This window comes from Hemicordylus capensis, chromosome 2 (assembly GCF_027244095.1).
Source record: "Hemicordylus capensis ecotype Gifberg chromosome 2, rHemCap1.1.pri, whole genome shotgun sequence".
In the NCBI taxonomy this organism is placed as follows: domain Eukaryota; kingdom Metazoa; phylum Chordata; class Lepidosauria; order Squamata; family Cordylidae; genus Hemicordylus; species Hemicordylus capensis.
Window position 1 is genome coordinate 319,526,554 of NC_069658.1, and position 24,189 is coordinate 319,550,742.

Below are 24,189 nucleotides of genomic sequence, written 5' to 3' on the forward strand. Positions count from 1 at the left end.
GGCAGGCTGCTCTGTGGGTTGTGGAGCCTTCGCCTCCGTCTCCATGACAACAAACACGCCACAAGCGCTAGGACCCTTCGCCCCCGTGGAAGGGTCCTTAGGCACGCTGAGGAGTCAAACGCATTGCCTCTCGGGGGTTGGCTTTCGACCACGTCCAAGGTCTTTGTGCGGCTGTGGATGAGCATTTGGGATTTACGAGCCGTCATACGCAGTGCTGTGTGCTATGTTTATTTTTGCACGTCATCATTTTCGGATCAGGCACTGTAGAAGCCACCGCCTTCTACTCCTCCAGCTGCTGACAACTTGCTGCTGCTGTTGAGTTGGCATCTCGCTCGTGGCTGCCAGACCGTGTGAAGGGAAGGAAGCAAGAGGAGCTGCTTCTCAGTTTTCTGGACAAACAAGTAAGACTCGTGGCGTGGCAATCGGCAGAAGGGGCCTGTCTGTCACCCCTATCTGCTTGCCACAAGTACTTTCATCTGTGTCATTCTGCTCTGAACTTGCACCGTAGGTCCCCGCCCCCCACTCCTTTGCTTAATATTGTTCATCCTTTTCACATATGGAGCTGCTCTAGTCAGCTGGTCCCAGCTATCGGCTTGCAGGGGAATAACCCATGCTGTTTCCTTCTGAAGGTGCACATACTTTGTTTTTAACTGTTGAGTTATGATCCATAACTGGAGAGTGATTTTGCCTACATTGCACCAAATGGTACCACCATCTTTTGGTGGGAGGGAGAGAGATGGAAAGAGGGGAGGACAGATCTCGACAGAGTAAACGGTAAACCTAATAGATGAAGGTGGCTGCTGGATCCGGAAAGGTTGCAGGCCACTTGTATAGTAGGTGAAATAAAACTGCAAACGCATTAGAGTGCTGCATAGCAATTTCATATGTGGTGAAGAATGGAATCTTTGCCATTTGTGTCTGGCTGTGATGGCTGGATGAAAACTCTCAAACTGGACAATTAATTATTTGCCAAATGGATATTTTAATAAAATGTGGATTTCAAAGATTGGTGGAACGTAGAGATTGAAAGTTGGGCAAAATTTGTCTCATTGATAATTTGTGATGTGGATAAAATTCTTGACTTGTTGGTGCTTTGTAGTTATCCTTTAAAGTAAAGGTAAAGTGTGCTGTCAAGTCGATTTTGATTCCTGGCACCCACAGAGCCCTGTGGTCTTCTTTGGTAGAATACAGGAGGGGTTTACCATTGCCTCCTCCTGCACAGTATGAGATGCTGCCTTTCAGCATCTTCCTATATCAGTGTTGCCCGATATAGTACCAGTGAGGGAGTTGAACCGGCAACCTCTGCTTGTTAGTCAATCATTTCCCCATTGTGCCACTTAAGGAAAGAGTATCTGGGTTCCAAGTTCCCTCCCTGGCTTCTCCAAGATCGGGCTGAGAGAGATTCCTGCCTGCAACCTTGGAGAAGCCACTGCTAGTCTGGGCAGACAATACTGAGCTAGATTGACCAATGGTCTGACTCAGTATATGGCAACTTCCTATGTTCCTAAGGTGGACTTTAGGGGACTTTAATTAAAAGTCAGTGGGAGTAGCTATAAATTGTGGCAGAAAATATTGATCCATTATCCCTGTGCACATATTGCTTGCTTGCTTGATTCAGTGCTGTCAAGTTGGTGTTGACTCTTAGCGACCACATAGCACATATACAGAAGCTTAATTCCAAATATGATTACTGTGTCTCTTTCTGTCCATTTGATAATTCTGCTGCTAATAACCTGGCAAAACATGATTATTGTAACTGTTAATGACTTGAACTGTGAGAGAGCAGCTCGGCCCTGGCTATTGAGAAAGTTGCTCCCACAGGTCCTTTCCTACATCGCTTCATGTCTTCCTGACTTACAGAATAGCAGAGACAAAAATGTAGGTGTCTAGAATACAGCTTACATGGAAGCTGACATGACTATGTGTAGCAGCAAAGAAGAATTTTTTTGTTCCACCTTCTGGGTGTGTATGTAAAATTGCCATGCAGTGAAAAAATTCTAGGAGGTAGTATGGGTCTCCAAACCTGGGATATCTCAAAAAATGGAGTACTCTAACTAGATTGCAGCTTGTTTTGTAGAGAAAGTTGTCCTGATTTGGCTCCATTTGGGGTTTTTATAGGTGTAACAGAAATATAAATGAGAGACTCCAGTTCTCTCATTAACTGGAGTCTCTCATTTATATTTCTGTTACACCTATAAAAACCCCAAATGGAGCCAAATCAGGACAACTTTCTCTACAAAACAAGCTGCAATCTAGTTAGAGTACTCCATTTTTTGAGATATCCCAGGTTTGGAGACCCATACTACCTCCTAGAATTTTTTCACTGCATGGCAATTTTACATACACACCCAGAAGGTGGAACAAAAAAATTCTTCTTTGCTGCTACACATAGTCATGTCAGCTTCCATGTAAGAATCAGTTTCTCTCTAATCCTTGTGAATAAACCTATTCTTTTCAGTTCTTGAACAACTAAACTTTAGGTAATGACCATTTTCCACTTTGTAAATGGCTTGCTTTAAGTGGCAGTTCGTTACTTCTCTTTTCTCCAGAGGATATCACCATGCAAGCCCAATTATTGCCTACTCAATTTCTCTCTCCCTAGAAGTAGATTTCAACATACCAGATAATTATAATTATTATTATTATTACATTTATATCCCGCTCTTCCTCCAAGGAGCCCAGAGCGGTGTACTACATACTTGAGTTTCTTTTTCACAACAACCCTGTGAAGTAGGTTAGGCTGAGAGAGAAGTGACTGGCCCAGAGTCACCCAGCTAGTTTCATGGCTGAATGGGGATTTGAACTCGGGTCTCCCCGGTCCTAGTCCAGCACTCTAACCACTATACCACGCTGGCAAAATGTGGTGGCAAAGTTTAATAAGAGGATTAAATATCAGAATGGTTTCCTTCTTTTTTGTGTGTACACATTGTGGAGTCCTAGATAGATGGCTGATTAAAATCTTGTTTCATTATATTTAATAATGCACTTTGAATGTGATATCATCAATCATGGCTTATCCTATCTATTTTTGAGGATTGTAGTTCTTTTTGTTGTGTTTCCTTCTTTTAGATTTTTGAAGAGGTTCAGCTTTTAATCCAGAATAAAAGGAGATGACATTCAGGAAAGGTATTTTTTTTTAAACCATATTTTAACTCTATATTCAAGATGTGTTGGGCCATTATTATTCTAACAATCTTTCTTTCTTCCATTTCAGTAAACATTTTCATCCTGGTCCTTGCTATTGTTATATTTTTGTTAGTGCTGCATCACAACATACTAGGTCTCAGTGACCTCTTGAAAAGGGAATTATCAGGTACAGTCTATTTTATTTTCTTCTAGTGAGTCTCCATTTCAGAAGCAATGTTTATATGGTAGGAGACAAATAATTGTATAAAATAAGTTATTTTTTTAAAAAAATTCCTCCACCCCCTGGTATGACCCACAATTTATGCAGATACCTTTCTTGTGCTTTTATCCAGTTTTATTTTGATATCTTCATTGAAAATTATTTCTTTCAATAGTAAATTCTGATAATAATCCTCGTTTTACTTAACATTCCTCACTGCCCAGTGGGTCTTGCCATTTTGATGCGGCACAAGTTCTGAATTGTGGTTGGAACTGTGCCTTTTATCTTGGCTATTTTACTGAAATATTATAGTTTTCAATGTGTAGTTTTCATAGCAAGTTTGATTGTAATCTGTAGCTCTTAGGGACACCAAGTCCATCAAAAATGTTCATTTTGCTACCACTACAACAGAGTGTAGGAAGAGATAAAAGAGAGAGGATTTACACCTCAGTCCTAAGGATCACTTTCTTGGTAGTAAAACCTATTGCTATCAGTGGGACTTCTGAGTAAACATATTTAGATAATATCTATTAAAATAGCTTGTTAATAAACTCTGTTTACTAATTGGAGAGATATTGTAACTGGAAATAATTGTAATTGGAGAAATGGAAAAATTGCACAAAGCGTGATCCAACTAAAGCTAAACACTTTGAAATGATAGATAATTTAGCATGTGTATATTTCCTCATTGAAGTTAGCAGGTATTAAAGATGATTGACATTGGATTGATCGTGCCCATAATTTGTTTTAGTAGAATAAATGTTTTATGCCATGCCATTATCACACAGATTCAAATCCATTGGGTCTCCAACCAGTGGATTTCATACCTGAAGTTCCTATAAGGCTGACAGAAAAACAAAACGACATTGAAATTCCTGTGGTCATTACAGCATCTGATGACAGACTTGGGGGTGTAATTGCAGCTGTAAATAGTATTCACCAAAACACCAAGTCCAATGTGGTATTCCATATTGTCACTCTGAATGACACAGTGGACCATTTGAGGTAAAGTATACCTGGGAAATATTGTTACTCATGCAAAGAAAGACTTCCATGCTCAGTAGTATGTACTTTTAAAAAGCAAACATATTCCTACCTCTCTTCCTACTTCTGCAGCCTCTTTGAGATGCAATAGCTGATGAAGCAGAATTTATTACCTTGCAAGCCTGTGGTTTTATGCAATACTTGGCATGAGTGGAGTGCTGCTTTTAAAGAGACAAGTAGCCACAAGTCATTACGAGACATTCAAAGATTTCCTCTTGCGACTGCTTCTCACAATTATAATGTCACAGGGTCGAAAACTAAACATTCCTTCTGCATATGAGCCTCAGTTGTCTGAGCAATTGGTGCAGGTGCAGGATGGGCCTTGCTGTGATTTTGCTCTGTCATGTTGAATGGGCCAATGCAGTGCAACAGATATTTCACTTAGCGGGGAAGTCCTAAATTCAAACTTGAATGCAGTAATGAAGTTTACTGGGTGACCTTGGGCTAGTTTCTCTGTCTGTCTAACATACCACATAGTGTTGGGAAGATAAAAGAGGATAACCTTGTCTCTGGGTAAGCTGCCCTGAGCTGCTTGAAAGAGGGGTAGTGTGCTAATGTAATAAAATATATGAGCTCTCAAGCTTTTTATCTCTGTTTATAGTCACTAGAATTAGATTCATATGGAGCAAATGTATTGGTTCCACTTTTATTATTGCATAGCTTTTAGCTGCATGGCAGTGGACCATTTGAGGCAATGTATTCTTGTAAATATTTTTACACTCACGCATATTCATCTGTGATATTTCTACTCTTTTCTTTCCTGTCCAGATCATGGCTTAGTAAAACTGGTCTGAAAAATGTGAAATACCAGATTTTAAATATGGATCCACATATGCTGAAAGGAAAAGTGCAGGTCTACCCGGAAGTTCCAGACTCCATTAAACCTGTGAGTAGTAGTGCAGATTATTTATAGATAATTTATAAAGAATTGCAGATAACTGCTAACCGAGCAAAGAGACACCTTTTCAAGTGGTGATTCTTGTATATTTAGCAGGGGAGAGCAACTGGCCCTATCCAACCCCAGCACAGCATCCCTCCAGTGGTTGTTGCTGGTGTTTTTCTTGTGTTTCTTTTTAGATTGTGAGCCTTTTGGGGACAGGGGGCCATCTTATTTATGTATTATTTATTTTTCTGTGTAAACCGCTCTGAGAATGAATCGTCGGCACTTACCTGAATGGTCATTCTCCTCAGAAGTATGGATGGCATCCGAAAGTATTATGGGTTGCCACGACCTCCTGCTCCAAGACAGGGCCAATCAGAGAGCTTTCCTCTCCTAACGGGAGGGAGGGGCAATCCCCTCTAGCTTCAGTCCATTACTAGCCCTCCGATGCTCCGGCTAGAAGAAAACAGTACCAAGTAGCGAACAGAACAATATCACGAATGAACAATCAGAACAGAGGAACCAGAAACCTTCCTCACTGAAAAAACCCTCCCTTTAGGCAAACGAACAGCCGCGGAAGAGCAGAGCCTCCCCACATTTATACAGGGCACGGAGAAGGCTGGGAAAAGTCAAGAAATAGACAGAACTACATACGAACCAGCGGGTGGGTCGGATGCCATCCATACTTCTGAGGAGATTGACCATTCAGGTAAGTGCCAACAATTCATTCTCCCTCAGAAGAGGATGGCATCCAAAAGTATTATGGGACATACCATAGCCGCTAACAACATTGGGTGGGAAACCGTGAGTATGGTCCTACGTAGGAACCACCCGCTGCAGCACTCGCCTGCCAAAGGAAGCATCAGCAGAAGCCCAATCGTGGATCTTATAGAATTTCACAAAGGTGGAGAGGGAGGCCCAGGTGGCCGCCCTACAGATATCAGCCAAAGGCGCCATGGTGGCGAGGGCTGCAGAGGACGCAGCGCTGCGAATTGAATGAGCAGTTATACCCTCAGGCTCTGCCACCTTGGCTGACGCATAAGCCAGGTGGATGCACTGACAGATCCAGCGCGCCAGCGTAGAAGAGGGCACCTTCCTTCCCAAAGAGCAATCCCTGAACGAAACAAACAGGGATTCAGAGACCCTAAACACTTTAGTACGCCGCAGATAGATCCTAATTGCTCTGCGGACATCGAGAGTGTGCCATTCCTTCTCTTTAGGGGAAGAGGGCTTAGGACAAAAAGAAGGAAGAATCAGCTCCTGGGACCTGTGAAATAGGGAATTAACCTTAGGAAGGTAAGTGGGGTCGGTACGTAACACCACATAATCTGAGAATACTAGGCACAACTCCTTCCTAGCCGATAACGCTCCCAGGTCAGACACTCGACGGGCGGAGGTAATGGCCAATAGAAACAAAACCTTAAAGGCGAGGAGCCGCAATGGAACAGTTCGTAATGGCTCGAAGGGGGGCTTGACCAACGCTCTGAGAACTAAATTCAGATCCCAAGTAGGGAAACGATGGACCGGAGGGGGGCTGAGGGCCACCTCTCCTTTCAGGAATCTTTGGACATGGGGATGTCCCGACAAGGGAGGAACGCCCGGGACCTGAAGGGTAGAGGAGATGGTGAACATCTGCCATTTGAGAGTGGCCGGTTTGAGCCCCTTATCCAATCCGGACTGTAAAAACCCCAGGACCTGGCCGACCGAAGCAGACTGAGGGTCGGCTCCGACCGAAGCGCACCAGGTCACAAACGCTTGCCAGGTGGACTGGTATATCCTGAGGGTTGACGGACGTCTGGATGCGAGGATGGTGTCCCTGACTGCAGGAGAGTAACCGCAGGCAACTAGCGCGCTCCGCTCAATCTCCACGCGTAGAGGTTCAGCCACCGTGGGTCCAGATGGAACAGCGGCCCCTAATGTAGAAGCTGGGGATGACAGCCCAGTGACATTGGGGGAGCGAGAGTTAGGGCGATGAGATCTGAGAACCATGGGCGATGCGGCCAACGTGGAGCCACCAGAATTATCTCCGCACGCTGTTGACGGACCAGTCTGACTGTTTGGGAAAGGATGGGCGGAGGAGGGAAGGCATAAAGAAGGCCCTGAGGCCATGGCGTTAACAGAGCGTCCACACCCTCAGCCCCGGGCGACGGGTACCTGGAGAAGAACCTGGGGACTTTGGCATTTTTTGGTGTTGCGAACAAGTCCACCAGAGGACTTCCGAACCTTCCCGTGATTGATCGAAAAACCTGCTCGTCCAGGACCCATTCTGCTTGGTCCAGGTGCGTCCGGCTGAGCCAGTCTGCTAACGTGTTGGACACGCCACTGACGTGCGCTGCCTCCAGGGAGCTCAGGTTCTTCTCCGCCCAGTGCAGGAGCACAGAGGCTTCACGCATCAGAGACCATGCCCTCGTTCCCCCTTGGCGGTTGACATGAGCTTTGGCCGTCGCACTGTCGGTCCTTACCAGAACGTGACAGCTGAAAATCAGGGGGAGAAACTGGATCAGGGAGTAACGGATCGCTCTGAGTTCCAGCCAGTTGATGGATTGGAGCCGTTCTTCTGGAGACCAGAGACCCTGCGCAACCTGGTCTTGACAGTGACCACCCCACCCCTGCAAGCTGGCGTCTGTCGTGACCAGGATTCGGCTCACAGGCAGAAAGGAGACACCCCTGCTCAGAGCTGGCGACAACCACCAGTCCAGAGATCTCCGAACCTGGGAGGGTAGACGGACCTTGGACTGGGACTGGGAGGTCACCAAGTCCTGGAGAGGCAGGAGCAGCCACTGGAGCGGACGTGAGTGAAGACGGGCCCAAGGGACTATTCCTATGGTTGATACCATCATCCCCTGTAACTGACTTAGGGAGAGGACGTCGGACTGGTCGCGGAGACGCGCCCTCTGACATGCGGTGGACAATCTCCGTCTTCTCTCCCGAGAAAGGGAAGCCGTGCCCTTGACAGAATCTATTACGGCCCTGAGATGCTGGATTCGGTTCTGGGGAGAGAGGGAGCTCTTTTGACGATTCACTAGGAACCCGTGAGTCTGGAGAACCGAGAGGGTCTCCTCCACATCCCCCAGGGCCTTCTGGTAGGACGGTGATCTTATTAAAAGATCGTCCAAATACGGGTACAGATGGATCCCCTTCATTCTCAAGTGCGCCACGAGTGCTACCATAATCTTGGTGAACGCATGTGGCGCAGTCGACAGACTGAAGGGGAGGGCACGGTACTGGAAATGGGACCCCGCATAGACAAACCGGAGGAAATTCCTGTCCTGGGGATGAATAGGGACGTGGAGATAGGCCTCCTTCAGGTCCACCAAGGACAGGAAGTGGCCCCCCTGGAGAGCCATCATGATGGAACGGAGGGTCTCCATTCGGAAACGCTTGGTTCGAAGGAACCGGTTCACAAACTTGAGATCGAGTATGACTCTCCACTCCCCATTCTTCTTTGGCACCAAGAAAAGAATAGAGTAAACGCCATACCCCACCTCTTTGGGAGGAACCGGTTCGATTGCCCGAATGTCGGCCAGATGGCGGATGGCTGACAACATCAGGGCGTGCTTGTCCTGCTTGCTGGAGCGTGGAGACGCCAGAAAGCGGTCGGGGGGTTGGAAGAGAAAGTCCAATCTGTAACCGTGAACCACAGTCTGGTGAACCCAGGCGTCCATGCAAGTCTCTGCCCAAGCCTGGGCGAAGAATTGCAACCTGCCTTCCACCTGGGATTCCGGGGGACCGTCATTGTGGCGCAGGGCGCTTGAATCCGGACTTCTGCTGTTGACCGGACTGACGGAACCTTAGCTGAGCGTTGTCCCAAAAGGAATTCTGTGGCTTCTTCCAGGAAGAAAACCTGTCCTGCCTGTCCTGACGGGGACGAAAGGTGGACTGGAAACCCCTGTAGGAAGAGGAGGAATTAAAGGCGAATTGCTTGCACTCCTGACGCTGTGCCGAAGAAGGCATTGCTTTTTTCTTGTCCTTGCCCTCAACTAATACCGGTTCCAAGATTTCCCCAAAAAGCTTCCTCCTCTTAAAAGCCGAATTAGCCAGATTGGATCTGGATTTCTGGTCTACTTTCCAATGCTTTAGCCATAAATGGCATCTGACTGTCACATCCGAGGCCATAGCCCTAGCTGACAGCTGCGTCGCATCCAAGGAACTGTCGGCCATGAAGGCAGAGGCTTTGTGTAATTTGTTGAGGCCCTGCCTCAGGGCCAGCAGCTCAGGGGGCACCAGGGGCAGGAGCTCCTTAATCCAAAGCACCGACGCACGGGCAAAAATCAAATTAGCCATGGAAGCCCGCATAGCCAGTGAAGAAGCCTCATGAAACCTGTGCAGGGCAGTGATTTTTTATCATCATGGTTGCGTAAAACCTCATCCCCATCCCTGGGCAAGACAGCACCAGTCACTAGAGCTGCTACCTCAGCATCTACGGGAGGTACCTAGAGCTTATCCATCACCGCCCTGGCGGTTGTATAAAAGCGCTTAACCCCAGGGGGAGGACCCTTACTCTCAGTAGGATGGTCCCACTCCGAGTGGATGATGTCCAAAAAGAGTTGAGGACAGGGCACCACCACCTCAGGCGCCTTTAAAGATGGCAATACAGCGGGGTCCCCCTCGGGAGTATCTTGCGGGATGGGCACCACTCCCCCCAGCCTTAAAGTTTTACGGGCTTTGTGCAGAAGCACCGGAAAATCAGGGGGCGAGAATAGGCGGTATGGAGCCTGCGGAGTAGGAGCACTATTCCCCTCATCTCCTGAGAGTTCGCCCTCCTCCTTGTCTGAATCAGAGTCCTCCGAGGGTAACCCCCCCCAGATGGGGGGTTAAGGGGTTGGAAACTGCGAGGCACAGCACTTGCTGGGACACATGGGCTCAAAATCGGAGGTCCGATATCATTAGGGCAGGCGGCTGGAACAGGAGCGCCGACCGAATCAACCTCCTGCGGGCCCAAAATGGTGGCCGTAGCAACCGTCCTGCCTTCCCTCATGCCCGAAATGGTGGACGCACCAGCTTGAGTGGGAAACTGCCCCGCCAAGGAGGTAATCAGCCTCCCGAACTCCTCAGCAACGACTCGCCACAGAAGGGCAGCAAAGCTAGGAGGGAGCTCCTCCTCGGGCACATCCGTGCTAATGGAGGGACGCATTCGCTTGGCGGGAGGCTCCGTAGACAGAGAACAGGGCGGGGAATCAGGGGCGGGGAAAACTTGCGCGGTAGAAGTAGACGGCTCGCCCGGCCCCTCAGGGAGAACGATCGCTCGATTTTCCTCTCCCTCAGCCAGTACGGGAGCTTTAGAACTGCTGCCCTTGGCCGCTGTAGGTGCCGCCGGCCGTTTGTCCTTTGAGCTCTTCTTGGTCTTTTTCCGTTTAGGGGGATGAGTGACGGGTGCGGGAGAGGTAGCCGCAGCCCACTCATCGCGGCAGACTGCCGGCGCCACGGAATCCTCCGAGAGGGAGGGGGAAGCCCCCCTCTCGGGGCGAGCAAGATCGGACGACATTCTAGCCCCAAATCCCTAACCGCTGCGGGAGAGGAGCCGCAAGCGGCTGGCGCAATGCAGATAGCCCTCCCAACACACAGAAGAGGATTGTCCTGACTGGAACAGCTCAGGACAGAGCGAGGGCAAAGGTATAGCCAGAGATAGATTTAAGAAGGAAAAAAGGCAACGAACAGAGAAAACTAGCCAGAGCAATATCCACACGACACCTGCCGGAGCGAGACAGGGCGAAGACTGAAGCTAGAGGGGATTGCCCCTCCCTCCCGTTAGGAGAGGAAAGCTTTCTGATTGGCCCTGTCTCGGAGCAGGAGGTCGTGGCAACCCATAATACTTTCGGATGCCATCCTCTTCTGAGGAAGAATGTTATTGAAGAGGAGTATATAAATATTCGTTGTAGTAGTAGATAAGTTGTTTGAAGTTTGTTCATAATTTAATATTGAGGTGTTTGTAAAAATCTGACTTGTAATCTGTTTTGATGTGATTAGAGCTATTAGCTGAGAGACTAAATTACTTATGAGTAGTCCCATTGACATTAATGGGATAACTTAATCATGATTAATTTGTCCTGTTTAAGACTGCTCAAGCAGTTTAGTCTGGATGTCAGCCATTGATTCTACAGTGTTCACCTAATTAAGTTGGGACAGCTGAAAATTCCAACAATTTAGTTTCAATAAATCAATAAACTTCAATAAATAATAAATCAATACACTTCAATAAATCAAATAACTTCAATAAAGTTTCAATCCCATTGACATTAATGGGATAACTTAATCATGATTAACTTGTCCTGTTTAAGACTGCTCAAGCAGTTTAGTTTGGATGTCAGCCATTGATTCTACAGTGTTCATCTAATTAAGTTGGGACAGCTGAAAATTCCAACAATTTAGTTTCAATAAATTGTTTTCTATAACCTTGTTGGTGGCTGGGAAGATGTAGTGCTGTATTACTGGAAAATGAATGCTTGGCACATTCGATTTCCTTTTGTTTTTTGTTTCCACCTAGCTAACCTTTGCAAGATTTTATCTGCCTACCTGGGTCCCTAATGCAGATAAGGCCATTTATTTGGATGATGATGTGATTGTGCAAGGTATGATAACTTTTCTTGCAAGACACAGGAATTTTCTTTTTGGATACTCTCTTGATCCAGCAAAAAGAAAAGACAAATTTTAGACTACCAAAAAAAGACAAATGTTCTATAAATTTTATTGTACTAATATTTTTTTGCATCCTTCTGTGGTAGTCCTAATATAATCCAATTAATATGCAAGATAGTGTATTACTCCAGTTAAACTTGTATCAAGTTATTAGACTAGACACATTACTTCAGAGTTGCAGGGATGTTACACTGGCTTCCCAAGCAATACATATTTAGGATTTGAGAAACAGGACAAAATCTACATAGTGATGTGAGGGGAGAAGATATTTCATGTAACTAAAATTTCTTGTGTTAAAGGGATGTAGTGCAGTCTTCCATTCATTCTGTACAGAGTGGATAACCTGATGTGTAAAACTGAGTTATGAAACTTACCCTTTAATTTGACCTCCCCGTGACATCAGTAGACTCCTAATAGGCATTAGATACTGAGATAAAGCTCTTTTAGAGCATAGTAGAATTGATATGACAGGCATTTAGATAATATACTTATTTTGTAGCTGAAATGAACTTTGTTTATACTAGCAAAAACTATTAAATATGGAGGATTAACCTTATACTTCGTTGCTGCACTTATGTGAAGATGTAGCCCCATTTTGAATGAAATGCAGTTCGTCCGAGGCAAGGTTATGGCTGGGAACCAAAGAGCTACTTTCGGCATGCCTAGGATTTGCATTAGTTAATAAGTTTTTCCTCCTCTCTCCGCTTTGATCAGATACCCATGTCATGTCACAAACTGCAGTAGAAACCCCCTTTAGTGTCAAACTTGTTTGTCTAGTGGCCTAGGAAGCACTTGTTCAAGACACACTGGTCTAAAGGTTCTTGGAGCCATGGAGATGGATTGATCTTAGCCTTTTTATTTTGGTGGCATTGATTTGAATGGGAATAGTTTCCTGCATGTGCATCTGAATATGAGAAAGGATTGTTCAAAGAACTTCTAGTAAAGCAAAATTTAGCAGAATGTGAAAGTTTTGCTTGTTTTGATCATTTTCAGATGATATCCTTGAACTTTACAACACACCACTGCAGAATGGCCATGCAGCAGCATTCTCAGATGACTGTGATTCTACTTCAAATAAGTTTGCAGTTCGTGGAGCAGGAAACCAGGTGCAAACGGTTGTAAAATGGGAAAAGAAACGCAACAAGCCCCAGTTCTTATAAGTTGCCTCTAGTCTTACAGGAGTGCCATGCGGCTTTGGCTTTTCCAAAACATTGGATGAAGCTTGGCACTCCTGTTTCATGTGTGTGCTTCAAATTGAATTCCTTGGTTCTGCTATAAAATCTGAGCCTATAGCAGTCAGAAGCCTAAATAATTTTCTTGGAACAGTGAGAACATGTACCTTTCTGCATGCAAAAGCCATATCATTGTAAGTACCTGCTCTCCTATTTGGATGTCAAAAACTGAGGTTTTTTTCTACATGTTTGAGGGAACCCATTGCTACTCTATGGTCAGAAGCAATGCTTCAGACTCCTATTCACCAGCAGTAAAAACAGGTTGCTCACCTGTAACTGATGATCTGGTAGAGATCTGTCGATATTCATAAGAATGGGTTCTGCGCCTGCGCAGGAACCCCACGGTATCCATGCCTGAGCTCGTCGAAGTGCCCAAGCCACGCCCCCACGCTGCTGCGTGCTATATAAGGCGCGGCTGAGGCGCGTAGTCCCTCAGTTCTTGGACGACCGCCATGGAGGACGATCATCTAAAGTCTTTTCTTCTTTTTTGTTTTTGTTTAAATTAGGTAAGTTCATCCATGAAAAAAGGGGGAATATCCTGAAGAGGATAGAAGCCACACACCTATACGCACATAGAAGTAGCACTACTGCAGAGGGGAAGGTTGGGAGGGTCTTATGAATATCGACGGATCTCTACCAGATCATCAGTTACAGGTGAGCAACCTGTTTATCTGGTTCGAGATCCGTCGATGTTCATAAGAATGGGTGTTTAGCAAGCTCCAGTAGGAGGGGGGAGCAGTAGTCACAACAACACCTGTTTCAAAACACTTCTCCCAAAGGTGGCCTCTGCCGCAGAGCGTACATCTATGGCGTAGTGCTTAATAAAGGGAGACTCCGAAGACCAAGTTGCGGCCTTACAGATATCCCTGAACGAGACCCCAGAGAGGTGTGCAGCGGAGGAAGCTTCAGCCCTGGTGGAGTGGGCTTTAATGGCTTCTGGAGGTGATTTGCCTTGTAGATGATATGTCAGGAGAATAAGCTCTACCAGCCATCTGGACAATCTTTGTCTCGAAATTGGGGATCCTTTCCTTGGCCCTTTATACGATATGAATAGACGAGTAGAGAGCCTAAAGGGTTTTGTGCTGTCTATGTAGTATAGGAGCGCACGGCGCACGTCTAGAGCATGTAACGAGTGCTCCAGAGCAGAAGTAGGGTTCCCAAAGAATGTAGGTAAGATGATATCCTGGTTCAAGTGGAAGTCGGATACAACTTTTGGTAGGAAAGTAGAGTCTAAACGCATGCGGACTTTGTCTGGTTGAAATAAAGTATAAGGGGGGTCCACCCTGAGAGCCGCCAGTTCACTCACACGTCTTGCTGTTGTGATAGCAATCAGGAAGCTCGTCTTCCAAGAAAGGTGTTTAAGGGAGGACGTAGCCATGGGCTCAAAGGGAGCCTGAGTCAGTGACGAAAGAACCAGCGATAAACTCCATGGATCTACTGGTGTTCTGATTGTAGGGTACACATTTGACAAGCCTTTCAGGAAGGCCTTGCTCAATGGGTGCGAGAACAGTGTAGAGCTGTCACTGCCCGGATGGTATGCGGACAAGGCAGATAAATGGACTCTCAAAGACACGTTGGCCAGGCCTTTTGCTTTCAAAGACGTAAGGTATCGTAGAACCTCCCGGACTGAGGCCCGTTTAGGAAAGAATCCCTTGGAGCGTGCATATGACCTAAAACGGTCCCACTTGTGCTTGTAGTTGCGGCGCGTAGATTCCTTGCGCTGGTTGAGTAGGATATGAGTCAGCAGACTATCTTCCACACTGTTAGATGGAGGGTTTTGACGTCCGGGTGCAGGACGAGACCTCCGTCTTGAGTGAGGAGATCCGGATAGGAAGGTAGGTGCTTGTAGCAGTTCTTCGCCAGTCTGCGTACTTGCGGAAACCAAGGTTGCCTTGGCCACCATGGAGTCACTAGGATGCAGTTGGTCGGATTGCAGAGAAGACAAGCTACCACTCTGTGTATCAATGGCAGGGGGGGAAACATGTAAGGTGTCTCTAGGGACCAATCCAACTGAAAAGCATCTCCGAGAGACAGAATGTCGTGGCCCGCCCTTGAACAGAAGCGATCGCATTTCGTGTTCTCTGAGCAAGCAAAGAGGTCCACTGAAGGCCTCATCCACCGGTTGAAGAAGGGAGTTATCACATCCGTGCGGAGTTCCCATTCGTGCTGACGGTCCTGCAAGAAGACTCTGCTCAGGTCTTCTGCTAGGGTGTTGTCCAGGCCCTTGATGTGAACAGCTTTGGGGTAAATGCGGTGTAGAATACACCATTGCCACATTTGAACACTGAGAGCACACAGACTCTGGGAGACCGTCCCTCCCTGGCGGTTTATATATGCCTGGGCGGTTGTGTTGTCGAGGTGGATCTGAACAATTTTCCCTTGAAGGACAGGTAGGAATGACTGTAGTGCTTGAAAAACAGCCAGAAGCTCTAGGAAGTTGATGTGCAATTTGGCACATTGAGGGGACCACTTCCCTTGAATTTTGTGGTTGTCGCAATGGGCCCCCCAGCCCTGGAGCGAGGCATCCGTCGCCATCCAAACCGAAGGGGAGGGGGATCGAAAGGGTACTCCCTCGAGTAGGTTCTTCCGCTTGGTCCACCAGGAGAGCGACCGGAGTACTTCCGGGGGAAGTAGAAGGCGCTTTGATTGACTGTCTCTGATTGGACGAAATACTGAAAGAAACCAGAGTTGGAGCTTTCTCATCTTGAGTCTCGCATAATAGATTACTGTATTGCAAGCTGACATAAGGCCCAACAGACGTTGAATCATATGGGCTGGCTGTAGGGGATGATCTTGAAACTCGGAGATTTGGTTCAGGATGCAGTTGAATCTCTCCTCCGGGAGAAAGGCTCTTTGTTGTGTTGTGTCTAGGATTGCCCCTATGTAGGAGATTATAGGTGATGGTTCCAGATGCGATTTCTTCCAGTTTATCTCGATGCCCAAATCGTGAAGTAGGTTCACTACATATTGGATGTGCAAAACTAACTCGTCTTTGACTTTTGCAGTTAGGAGCCAGTCGTCCAGGTAAGGGTAGACCGATACACCCCTGGTTCTTAGATGGGCAATCACTGCTGCCATACATTTTGTAAAAACCCTCGGAGCGGTGGACAGTCCGAAGGGCAATACATTGTACTGAAACACTTTGTCGCCGACAGTGAAACGTAGGTATTTGCGGTGGTCCGGACGTATATTGATATGAAAATAGGCGTCCCTGAGATCCAGCGTCGCAAGCCACTTTTCCCCCTGGAGTAGTGGGAGGATCTGTTGCAACGCCATCATACGGAACTTTTTGACGTGGATAAACTTGTTCAGGCAACAGAGGTCCATGATGAGACGGATCCCTCTTGGGGATCTGAAAATAGCGTGAATAGAACCCCGTTAGCCTGTCTGCCCATGACACCGGGGCAATAGCCCCCTTTTCCAGAAGCTCCTTCACCTCCTGCAGAAGCAGCCTCGAGGAGGGAGTGCATCTCACCCCCGTGAAGCGTGGAAGAGTCCTGAATTCTATTGCGTAACCATATGTGATAATCTTCAGGACCCACCGGTCCGATGTTATGCTGTGCCATGCGGGGGCATGGCTTGCCAGTTTGATCGTTGGCAGGGACGGAAGGATGGAGAGATCCGTCAGTGCTGGTGGAGAGGCCCCCGCTGGCAGGGAAGGGGGGGTGTATGGAGACGGTAGGGAGGTTGGTGTCGATGGGCAGTCCACAGTTTCAAAGACGCTTTTGGGGTTCTTGTGGCTTCGCTCGCTGTGATTGAGGAGCCCTTTTCTTATTATAGAACGGGCGACGCTGGTAAGACGAGTAGGGCTTCCTAAAGTCACGCCTGTCTTGTGACCTGTAGGAAGGTCTGAATTTTCCATAGTTGTTCCTGTACGCTGATGTTGAGGAAGAGGTCGAGGGATGCGAGCTGAAAGTTTTTGCAGTGAATTTTGATTTCTTTAACTGCTCCATAGTGGAGTCAGTTGTTTCACTGAAAAGGCCAGTACCATCAAATGGTAATCCTTCTATTCTTTCTCTCATATCCATTTGGAGTCCCGTAGACCGCAGCCAAGTGTGTCTTCTCAGGGTTATCGCTGCCGCCATTGCCCGAGATTCGCTCTCAGCTAGATGTTTGGCAATGCTGAGCTGTCTGCGTGTTAGGTCTCCAGAGTTCTCTAAGACTTGGTGGAATTTAGCTTTAAAGTCTTCTAAGGATAGGCAGTCCAAATCTTTCTGCAACTGTTCCCAGAGACCATGAGTGTACATTGTAGTGCAGGCCGCATAGTTTGCTACCTTAATAGAAAGGCAAGAGGTTGAATAGATCTTCCTTCCCAATAGGTCCAGTTTTCTACCTTCCTTATCAGGAGGGACTGTGTACCTCTTGCCAGACTTAGACGCCGTGGCACAATCTATTACTAGAGAGTTTGGCGCCGGGTGCTTGAGCAGATAGTCATTATCCTTATCTTGAATTCTATAGAGACTTTCCAATTTCTTTGACGTCGGGGTGGAAGTGTGGAGGACTTCCCAAGCGCATTTCGCAGCCCTTGTAATTACTGGTAACATTGGAAGGGCAACTGGGGCTGTCATTTGAGTCTTCAACATAAATTTATATACTGGGTCCTCGATAGTTGCCAACTGCGACTGGATATCTAGACCAAGAGCATCAGCCATGGCCCGAATCTGTTTGTGGTATGCTTTCATTTCATCATTTGGTGAAACATAAGTTACCGGTGCCACAGCCGTAGGTGGTTCCACAATGGAACTGGTGTCTTCAGGGTCGGACTCAAAGTCAGAGGAGCCGTAGTGTTCTGAAGGAGAGGCAGGCTGCAGCTGAGCATCCTCAGTACGGTGAGGATCCGTTTGCGTGGCTGAATTGTTTTGTAGTTTTAGGAGACTTGTCTGTGTAGATGTAGACTTAAGGTGGAGTGGTGAAGTCTGTGTGGCGCAATGGTTGTTCATAGAGCCACACGTTTGGGTCGCAATTGTCGTAAAAGTTGCAAAGGGATGAGCAGGTGCTACTTGTCTCCAGGGCAGGTTAACGCCATCTCTGTAGGGACCAGCTGGAGAAGAGACCCCTAAGGAAGGGTGTCTATAACCACAGGAGTGCCAAGGAGTGTGTGGCAAGTTGTTGGAGGATGGTGGAGCTGGAGGATGAGACAAGGTAGGTGTTCCTCCCTCGGCTTCAACGCCCACTGAAGGGAAGCTGGTAAATGTCGAGCGGCCGCTCGACGTCGAGTCCAGGAGAGACAGAAGAGATCGGGTTGCTGCTGGGAGAGATTCTTCGGCATCGACATCCACCATCTGGAAAGTCGGTATCGGGGGTCGATATCGAGGGGTTACTTGCATCGATGTTGACAGGACTGGAGTGTGCAAGGTGGACGGCGCAAAGGCCGAGGCTTGTTTTGTCGATGGAGAGGCAGACGAAGCCAAAGGTGTTGGAGCTGGTGAGAGAGTTCTTGTTGTCGGTATCGAAGCTCAAGGAGATCGCTGAAGGTTCGAAGCCCGTTCGTCGTCGGGCAAAACTCGTCCGGCGTTGAAGGAGGAAACAGGGTCCGACGTAGTCAGTTGAGGTGGTTCGGTATCGAGCACTCTCAACGTCGACATGCCGGTAACGGGAGAATGCGTCGAAGGGGCATCCACGTCGATAACTATCGGTGTCAAGGAAACGGGTAGCTCCTCCAGAATCACCGTCTGTACTGCAGAGTCAGTCGACGTCGATGGCCTCGACCTCGATTCTGATGACTGCGCCGTAGAGGGAGATGGTGTGTGTCCCCACGGGCTCTCGCAAGTCTTTCGACGTTTGGAGTCAGTCAGAGTCGAGAGGTCATCATGACGATGTTTGGAAGCCTTCTCACAGTCTTTGGAGTGATGTGAGGGCTTCGAGGTAGAGGGGCTTGAACTCTTTGATGATGTCTTTTCGAGTGTTGAGCGTCTATCTGAAGTCGAGGCGCTTTTCGACATAGATGACGTTTTGGCGGGAATTATGTCAGAGGTTTTTTCTCTGCTCGACGTCGAAGAAGGCTTTGGCGCCTTAGATGTCGACGGTCGAGGAGTGCCCGGTGTAGATGGGCTCAAAACTTCATCGTAAATTGCCGCACGGAGGCGAAGAGCCCGATTCTTCCGAGTCTGTTTCGAGAAAGACAGACAGATTTTACACGAGGAGACGTTATGCTCCTCACCAAGGCACAAAAGGCAGAGGTCATGAAGGTCCTTGGAGGGTAACTTAGCCCTGCAGCTTTCACACCATTTGAAAGATTTTTTTCCGTCAGCCATAGCAAGGTCGAAGCCGTTCCGCGTCCGTTCACCAGAAGTCACCGAAGCCAGTCCAAAACGAGAGCCAGAGATTTCCGAAAGCCGTTCCGTAAGTAGAGCCAGAGAATTCCGATATTTCCAGTCCGAGTCAAGAGGATAGATGAACAACCGAGGAACTAGTAAAGACGAAGAGGCACGGACCGCAGGTCCAGGACACAAGGCGGTCGGAAAAGAACTGAGGGACTACGCGCCTCAGCCGCGCCTTATATAGCACGCAGCAGCGTGGGGGCGTGGCTTGGGCGCTTCGACGAGCTCAGGCATGGATACCGTGGGGTTCCTGCGCAGGCGCAGAACCCATTCTTATGAACATCGACGGATCTCGAACCAGATCCAGTAACATCTGTTCAATATGCTAAGGAGATGGTGGTCTTCTCTGGCATGTTGAACAGCCAGCAAGGGGAAGCAGGTTATGTCTGAGTACATGTGGGAAGGTTCCTGGTTTTCCAGTGCTGTTTGCTGAGTAAGAAGTGAGCCTTACAGCACAATCCAATGCATGCTTACTGAGAAGTAAACCCCACTGTATTCAGTAGGGTTTACTCCCAGGAAAGTATGCATAGGATTGAAGGCTTAATATTTTCCTTGTCTTCAAGTATGCAGTGGGATAGGAGGTAAAGTAATGTTGTAGATAATAATTGTCTGAATGCAGTTATTATTGATGGTATGTGTAATTTTTTTTAATGCAGCCAAATAAAGTTCTGTCTGGTGATATCCTCTTCTTTCCCCCCTACTGATAAGGATTGGGCAGTGAAACTTTCTGGTTTTCTGCAGAGAGACGAAGGCATATGTGACCAAGGAAATACTTTCTTTGAGAGGAACTGAAGCTGAGATCTAACTTTTATTTATTTTCAGTATAATTACATTGGATATCTTGATTATAAAAAAGAAACCATTCGAAAGCTGTCCATGAAAGCAAGCACCTGCTCTTTCAATCCAGGTGTCTTTGTTGCAAATCTAACAGAATGGAAACTACAGAACATCACTAAGCAGCTGGAGAAATGGATGGTGATTAATGTTGTGTGAGTATACCCAAACTGGAGCTTAATGTGCAGTTGTTTGGGAATGGAGATGACTATTGAGTCAGTTTAGAAAATACACTGACTGGCCTATTTAAACATGTGAGGCAGGAGCATGGGTCACATGTCTCCACACCTGACATGCTGTCATCTGATTGGGTGTGTGTAACACTCATTTCCCTCCCCCACTCTGATATTAATGTGGTTCATTCCTGGGTGCAGTTTATTTCACAACATTCATTTCATCGCTGGGAGGAATGAACACAATGGTTATGGTTTTGCATTACTTATTTTCAGAAATATCTCAGTGCCAAGGCACTGTAGCACAAAGAACTGGATGTTGGCCATGGCCCAGAATAAGATCAGAGGAAGTGGGAGCTGCCTTCTAAACCCAGCCCTCTACTTAATCTTTTGAGTGCTATTGCAGTACAGCAAAGGGACTGAGCTGTGACTGTTCAAGGTTTCCCTTTCCCATGACCTCACTAGATGGTGTATAAATAAAAAATAATCATCTTCAGCTGGTTCTCTTTTTCAAATCTCTGCCTAGGGAGGAGATATACAGTAGGACTCTTGCAGGCAGTATCACGGCACCCCCTCTACTCATTGTTTTTTACAAGCGGCATTCAAACATTGATCCTATGTGGAATGTACGCCATCTTGGTAAGTACCGGGAAAAGCAACTTGATCCTAGTCACACCTTTGCCCAACTTAAGCTTGTTTGATTCTGAAGTCCTTGGTTTTTTCCCCTTCAACACCACATTCAAAGACCCAATACAAAATTATTGGATTATTTCCAGGAGAGTTCTCTCTGAACTCTTTCCTACATATTTCAAGTCTAAAGCAGCCTATTATGTACTTGAAGCTATTCTGTAGTATTTCGTGCTGTACTTATTTGTTGCTTACAGTAAGGGAAGGTGCAACAGGACTCCTAGATCTACCATGGTGGTGGATGTTCAAGATTTCCCATGTTGTCAAAACATGGATCTTTGGTCTGAACAGGCAAAATCACTTTTGTGTGTGTTTGTATGCTAGCTCAACATACTTGCCCATGGTGAGATGACAGGCAAGATGAATCAAACTGCTCAACTTGTCAAAGGATGTTAACAAAAGTTGAAAATTCAAATATCCTTTCAGTTATTAATTGTACCATGTGCCTTGCTAGCCTTTATCATAACTCATCCTTTATCATAACTCATATTTATCATAACTTTTTGGGGAAGTAGTACCTTTGGGATAGAGTAGAGTAAAAAATAACTGATGTTTGTTATTACTTTCAAAGGTTCTAGTGCTGGCAAAAGATATTCACCACAATTTGTGAAAGCTGCCAAACTTCTCCATTGGAATGGACATTTTAAACCCTGGGGAAGGACAGCTTCATATGCAGATGTTTGGGAAAAATGGTACATTCCTGACCCTACTGGCAAATTCAGTCTCATCCGGAGACACACTGATATCTATGAGGCAAATTAAGGTGGATTTAACACATGTACCGATATTATTCTCAGGAAACTTACCAGACCACAGAGTGAAGTCAGTAATGTGACATCCGCCCAGTTTGTATTGAAATAGCATGCTTAAGGAAGAGACCACTTTGGGTAGGTAATGGATATTGTTCCAGCGTGAGAAGCAGAGGAATACTTCTTTGAACTGCATTTGGGACTAGATGGACTCTTCATCAATGACCTCCCAGGGATGAAATGTATGTTATGAAACAAACTGCACCCAGGAATGAACCATGACTACTACTGGGTGACTGCCGCATGTCTTGCACAGCAACTTAAATGTTTTGCGCAACTACTACCACTTTTCCCCATTACTTTAACCTGTGAATATAAACTTTATACTACACCTTTTGTTGCTTTAAGATTCATTAACATCCTTCTAGCTAAACTGCATTTGATGGTGAATTTAGTCCATGATTTCCAAAAATTAGTTATCTAGTAAAATGTTTCTTTTAAGCATCTACTATCAACACTAAAGCAATCTTTTAAGCATTGTGGAAGAACCAGTTTTTAAAAGTATGATGAAATTACTATGAGGGTAGGTTAATCCATTTTTATAGGTAGGGAAGAACTTTAGGGGTTAGTGTTGGACTAGGACCAAGGTCAAACCCTTACTTGCTCATGAAGCTCAGTCCCATTGGACCAGTCATTGACTCCCAGCCTAACCTACTTCACAGGGTGGCTGTTAGGATTAAATGAGACAGGGGGAAGAACCATGGATGTCATGAAACTCCTTGTGAGGAAAAGTAGAATTAAAAACATAAATTTCTGAAAATAGTTATTTGTCTGTTTTCATCCTACTAGCCTGCATAATCTTAATACATTTATATTTCCAGATATGATTATATATAGTGATTATGCAAGTGTGCTGATTAATTTTAATATGCAACTATCCCCCCCGCCTAGCATTTGGCAGATGACATCACATTAAGCCAGTTTAACTAAATCGTGCAAGCAAGTTAGCTTACTTTGCTTGCAAGGAATCTGAGAATAGCTCATTTTGGGGAAGTAGAACTTAAGTTTATCATCAGACTTGTGTTTATATATTCTTGAGCTGACTTGACTCCAGCATGTGTGAAGTAAGTATACTGTATAGCTTAAAGCACAATAAACCATCATCTCAAATGAATAATGTCCTACCCACATGAAAATTACTTCAAGCATAAGAGGCTTGCTCAGCACAGTAACTTCCTGAAGTGTATATTATTACTAATCTTTCCAGATAAGGTTGTGCATTTCTAGGTCCATGTGTCTACTTTTTCTGGAACCATTTTGCTTTCCCTTTGGGAAGAGGTACTCTGGAAATTCAGAAGAAAGAGATTTAATAGACCAAACACAGTTATCTGACTTCTTAGCTCTGAAGAACCCTGCCCACAAAATAACTGCAAAAACATACAATATAGCATTGCATACATATTCTTTCTACCACTATAGCGGTGCATTTAAACTCCATCCCTTAATGAGACCGGTTCGTACTATGCAATCTTGTTGCACACAGCATTTGTCCTCATGTTGATGGCTTTGTAGGTTCCCAGTAGCCCAGTTTTGGGGAGGCTTAGAAATTAAGAGCTACAACCCCTTCACTACCAGCCTTCCTTTATGGCAGAAAAATGGCTGGAATGCAGTGGGGTAATTCCAAAGCAGTATCCCAAGCCAAGTATTCTCATTGATCGTTGAAAACCCCTTTGGAGGCATCTTTAATACATTACTGCTATTTCCACATTGTATTCCTTTAAGAATCTTTATTTTCTGTAGCCAAGCCAAACTTGGAAAATAGTACCATATTTTTTGGTAGAAATGCCACAGCGGGTATGTTTTTAAAAGCTGTTTATTGCCATCTGTGGCATTTACATGCGAATTCGGGAGCAAGCTGGAAAAGTGCTTCCACCAATGCAGTGTTTATGAGATTTATGTGTGGGATTTCAGGTGCCGGGTTGTTGGGGTTTTTTTTGGGGGGGGGGGGGCGCCCAAATGGCATAAGAGCTGCACTGCTAGTTTCAAGCTCAGAGTTGTGCTAAGAGCAGAACAGATCGGAAATAGAGATGCAGCCTGTGAATTTGAAGTGGATGAACACTGCATTCATAGGTGGAAATTGGAAAAAGATGACCTAGCAAATATGCCAAAATCAAAACAGGCAGGAAGTGGTGTTGTAGCCTGGCCTGATTTGGAGAATAACCTTGAGGAGTGGATTGGAGAGCAGAGTGAAAAAGGACTGCCAGTCTCTACTGTGAAAATCCACCTAC

The 24,189-nt window shown here is 46.1% G+C and overlaps 1 protein-coding gene across 1 annotated transcript; it reads left to right on the forward strand.

The window, feature by feature from the left end:
* The first annotated feature begins 205 nt into the window (after positions 1-205).
* Positions 206-22,297, forward strand: GLT8D1 (glycosyltransferase 8 domain containing 1). Its single transcript, XM_053296822.1, has 10 exons — positions 206-401; positions 3,070-3,126; positions 3,215-3,313; positions 4,135-4,351; positions 5,159-5,276; positions 11,755-11,839; positions 12,900-13,012; positions 20,281-20,447; positions 20,992-21,104; positions 21,724-22,297. The coding sequence occupies exons 2-10, from the start codon at positions 3,111-3,113 to the stop codon at positions 21,912-21,914; spliced, it is 1,119 nt and encodes a 372-aa protein (XP_053152797.1). The 5' UTR covers positions 206-401; positions 3,070-3,110; the 3' UTR covers positions 21,915-22,297.
* Positions 22,298-24,189: the final 1,892 nt, after the last annotated feature.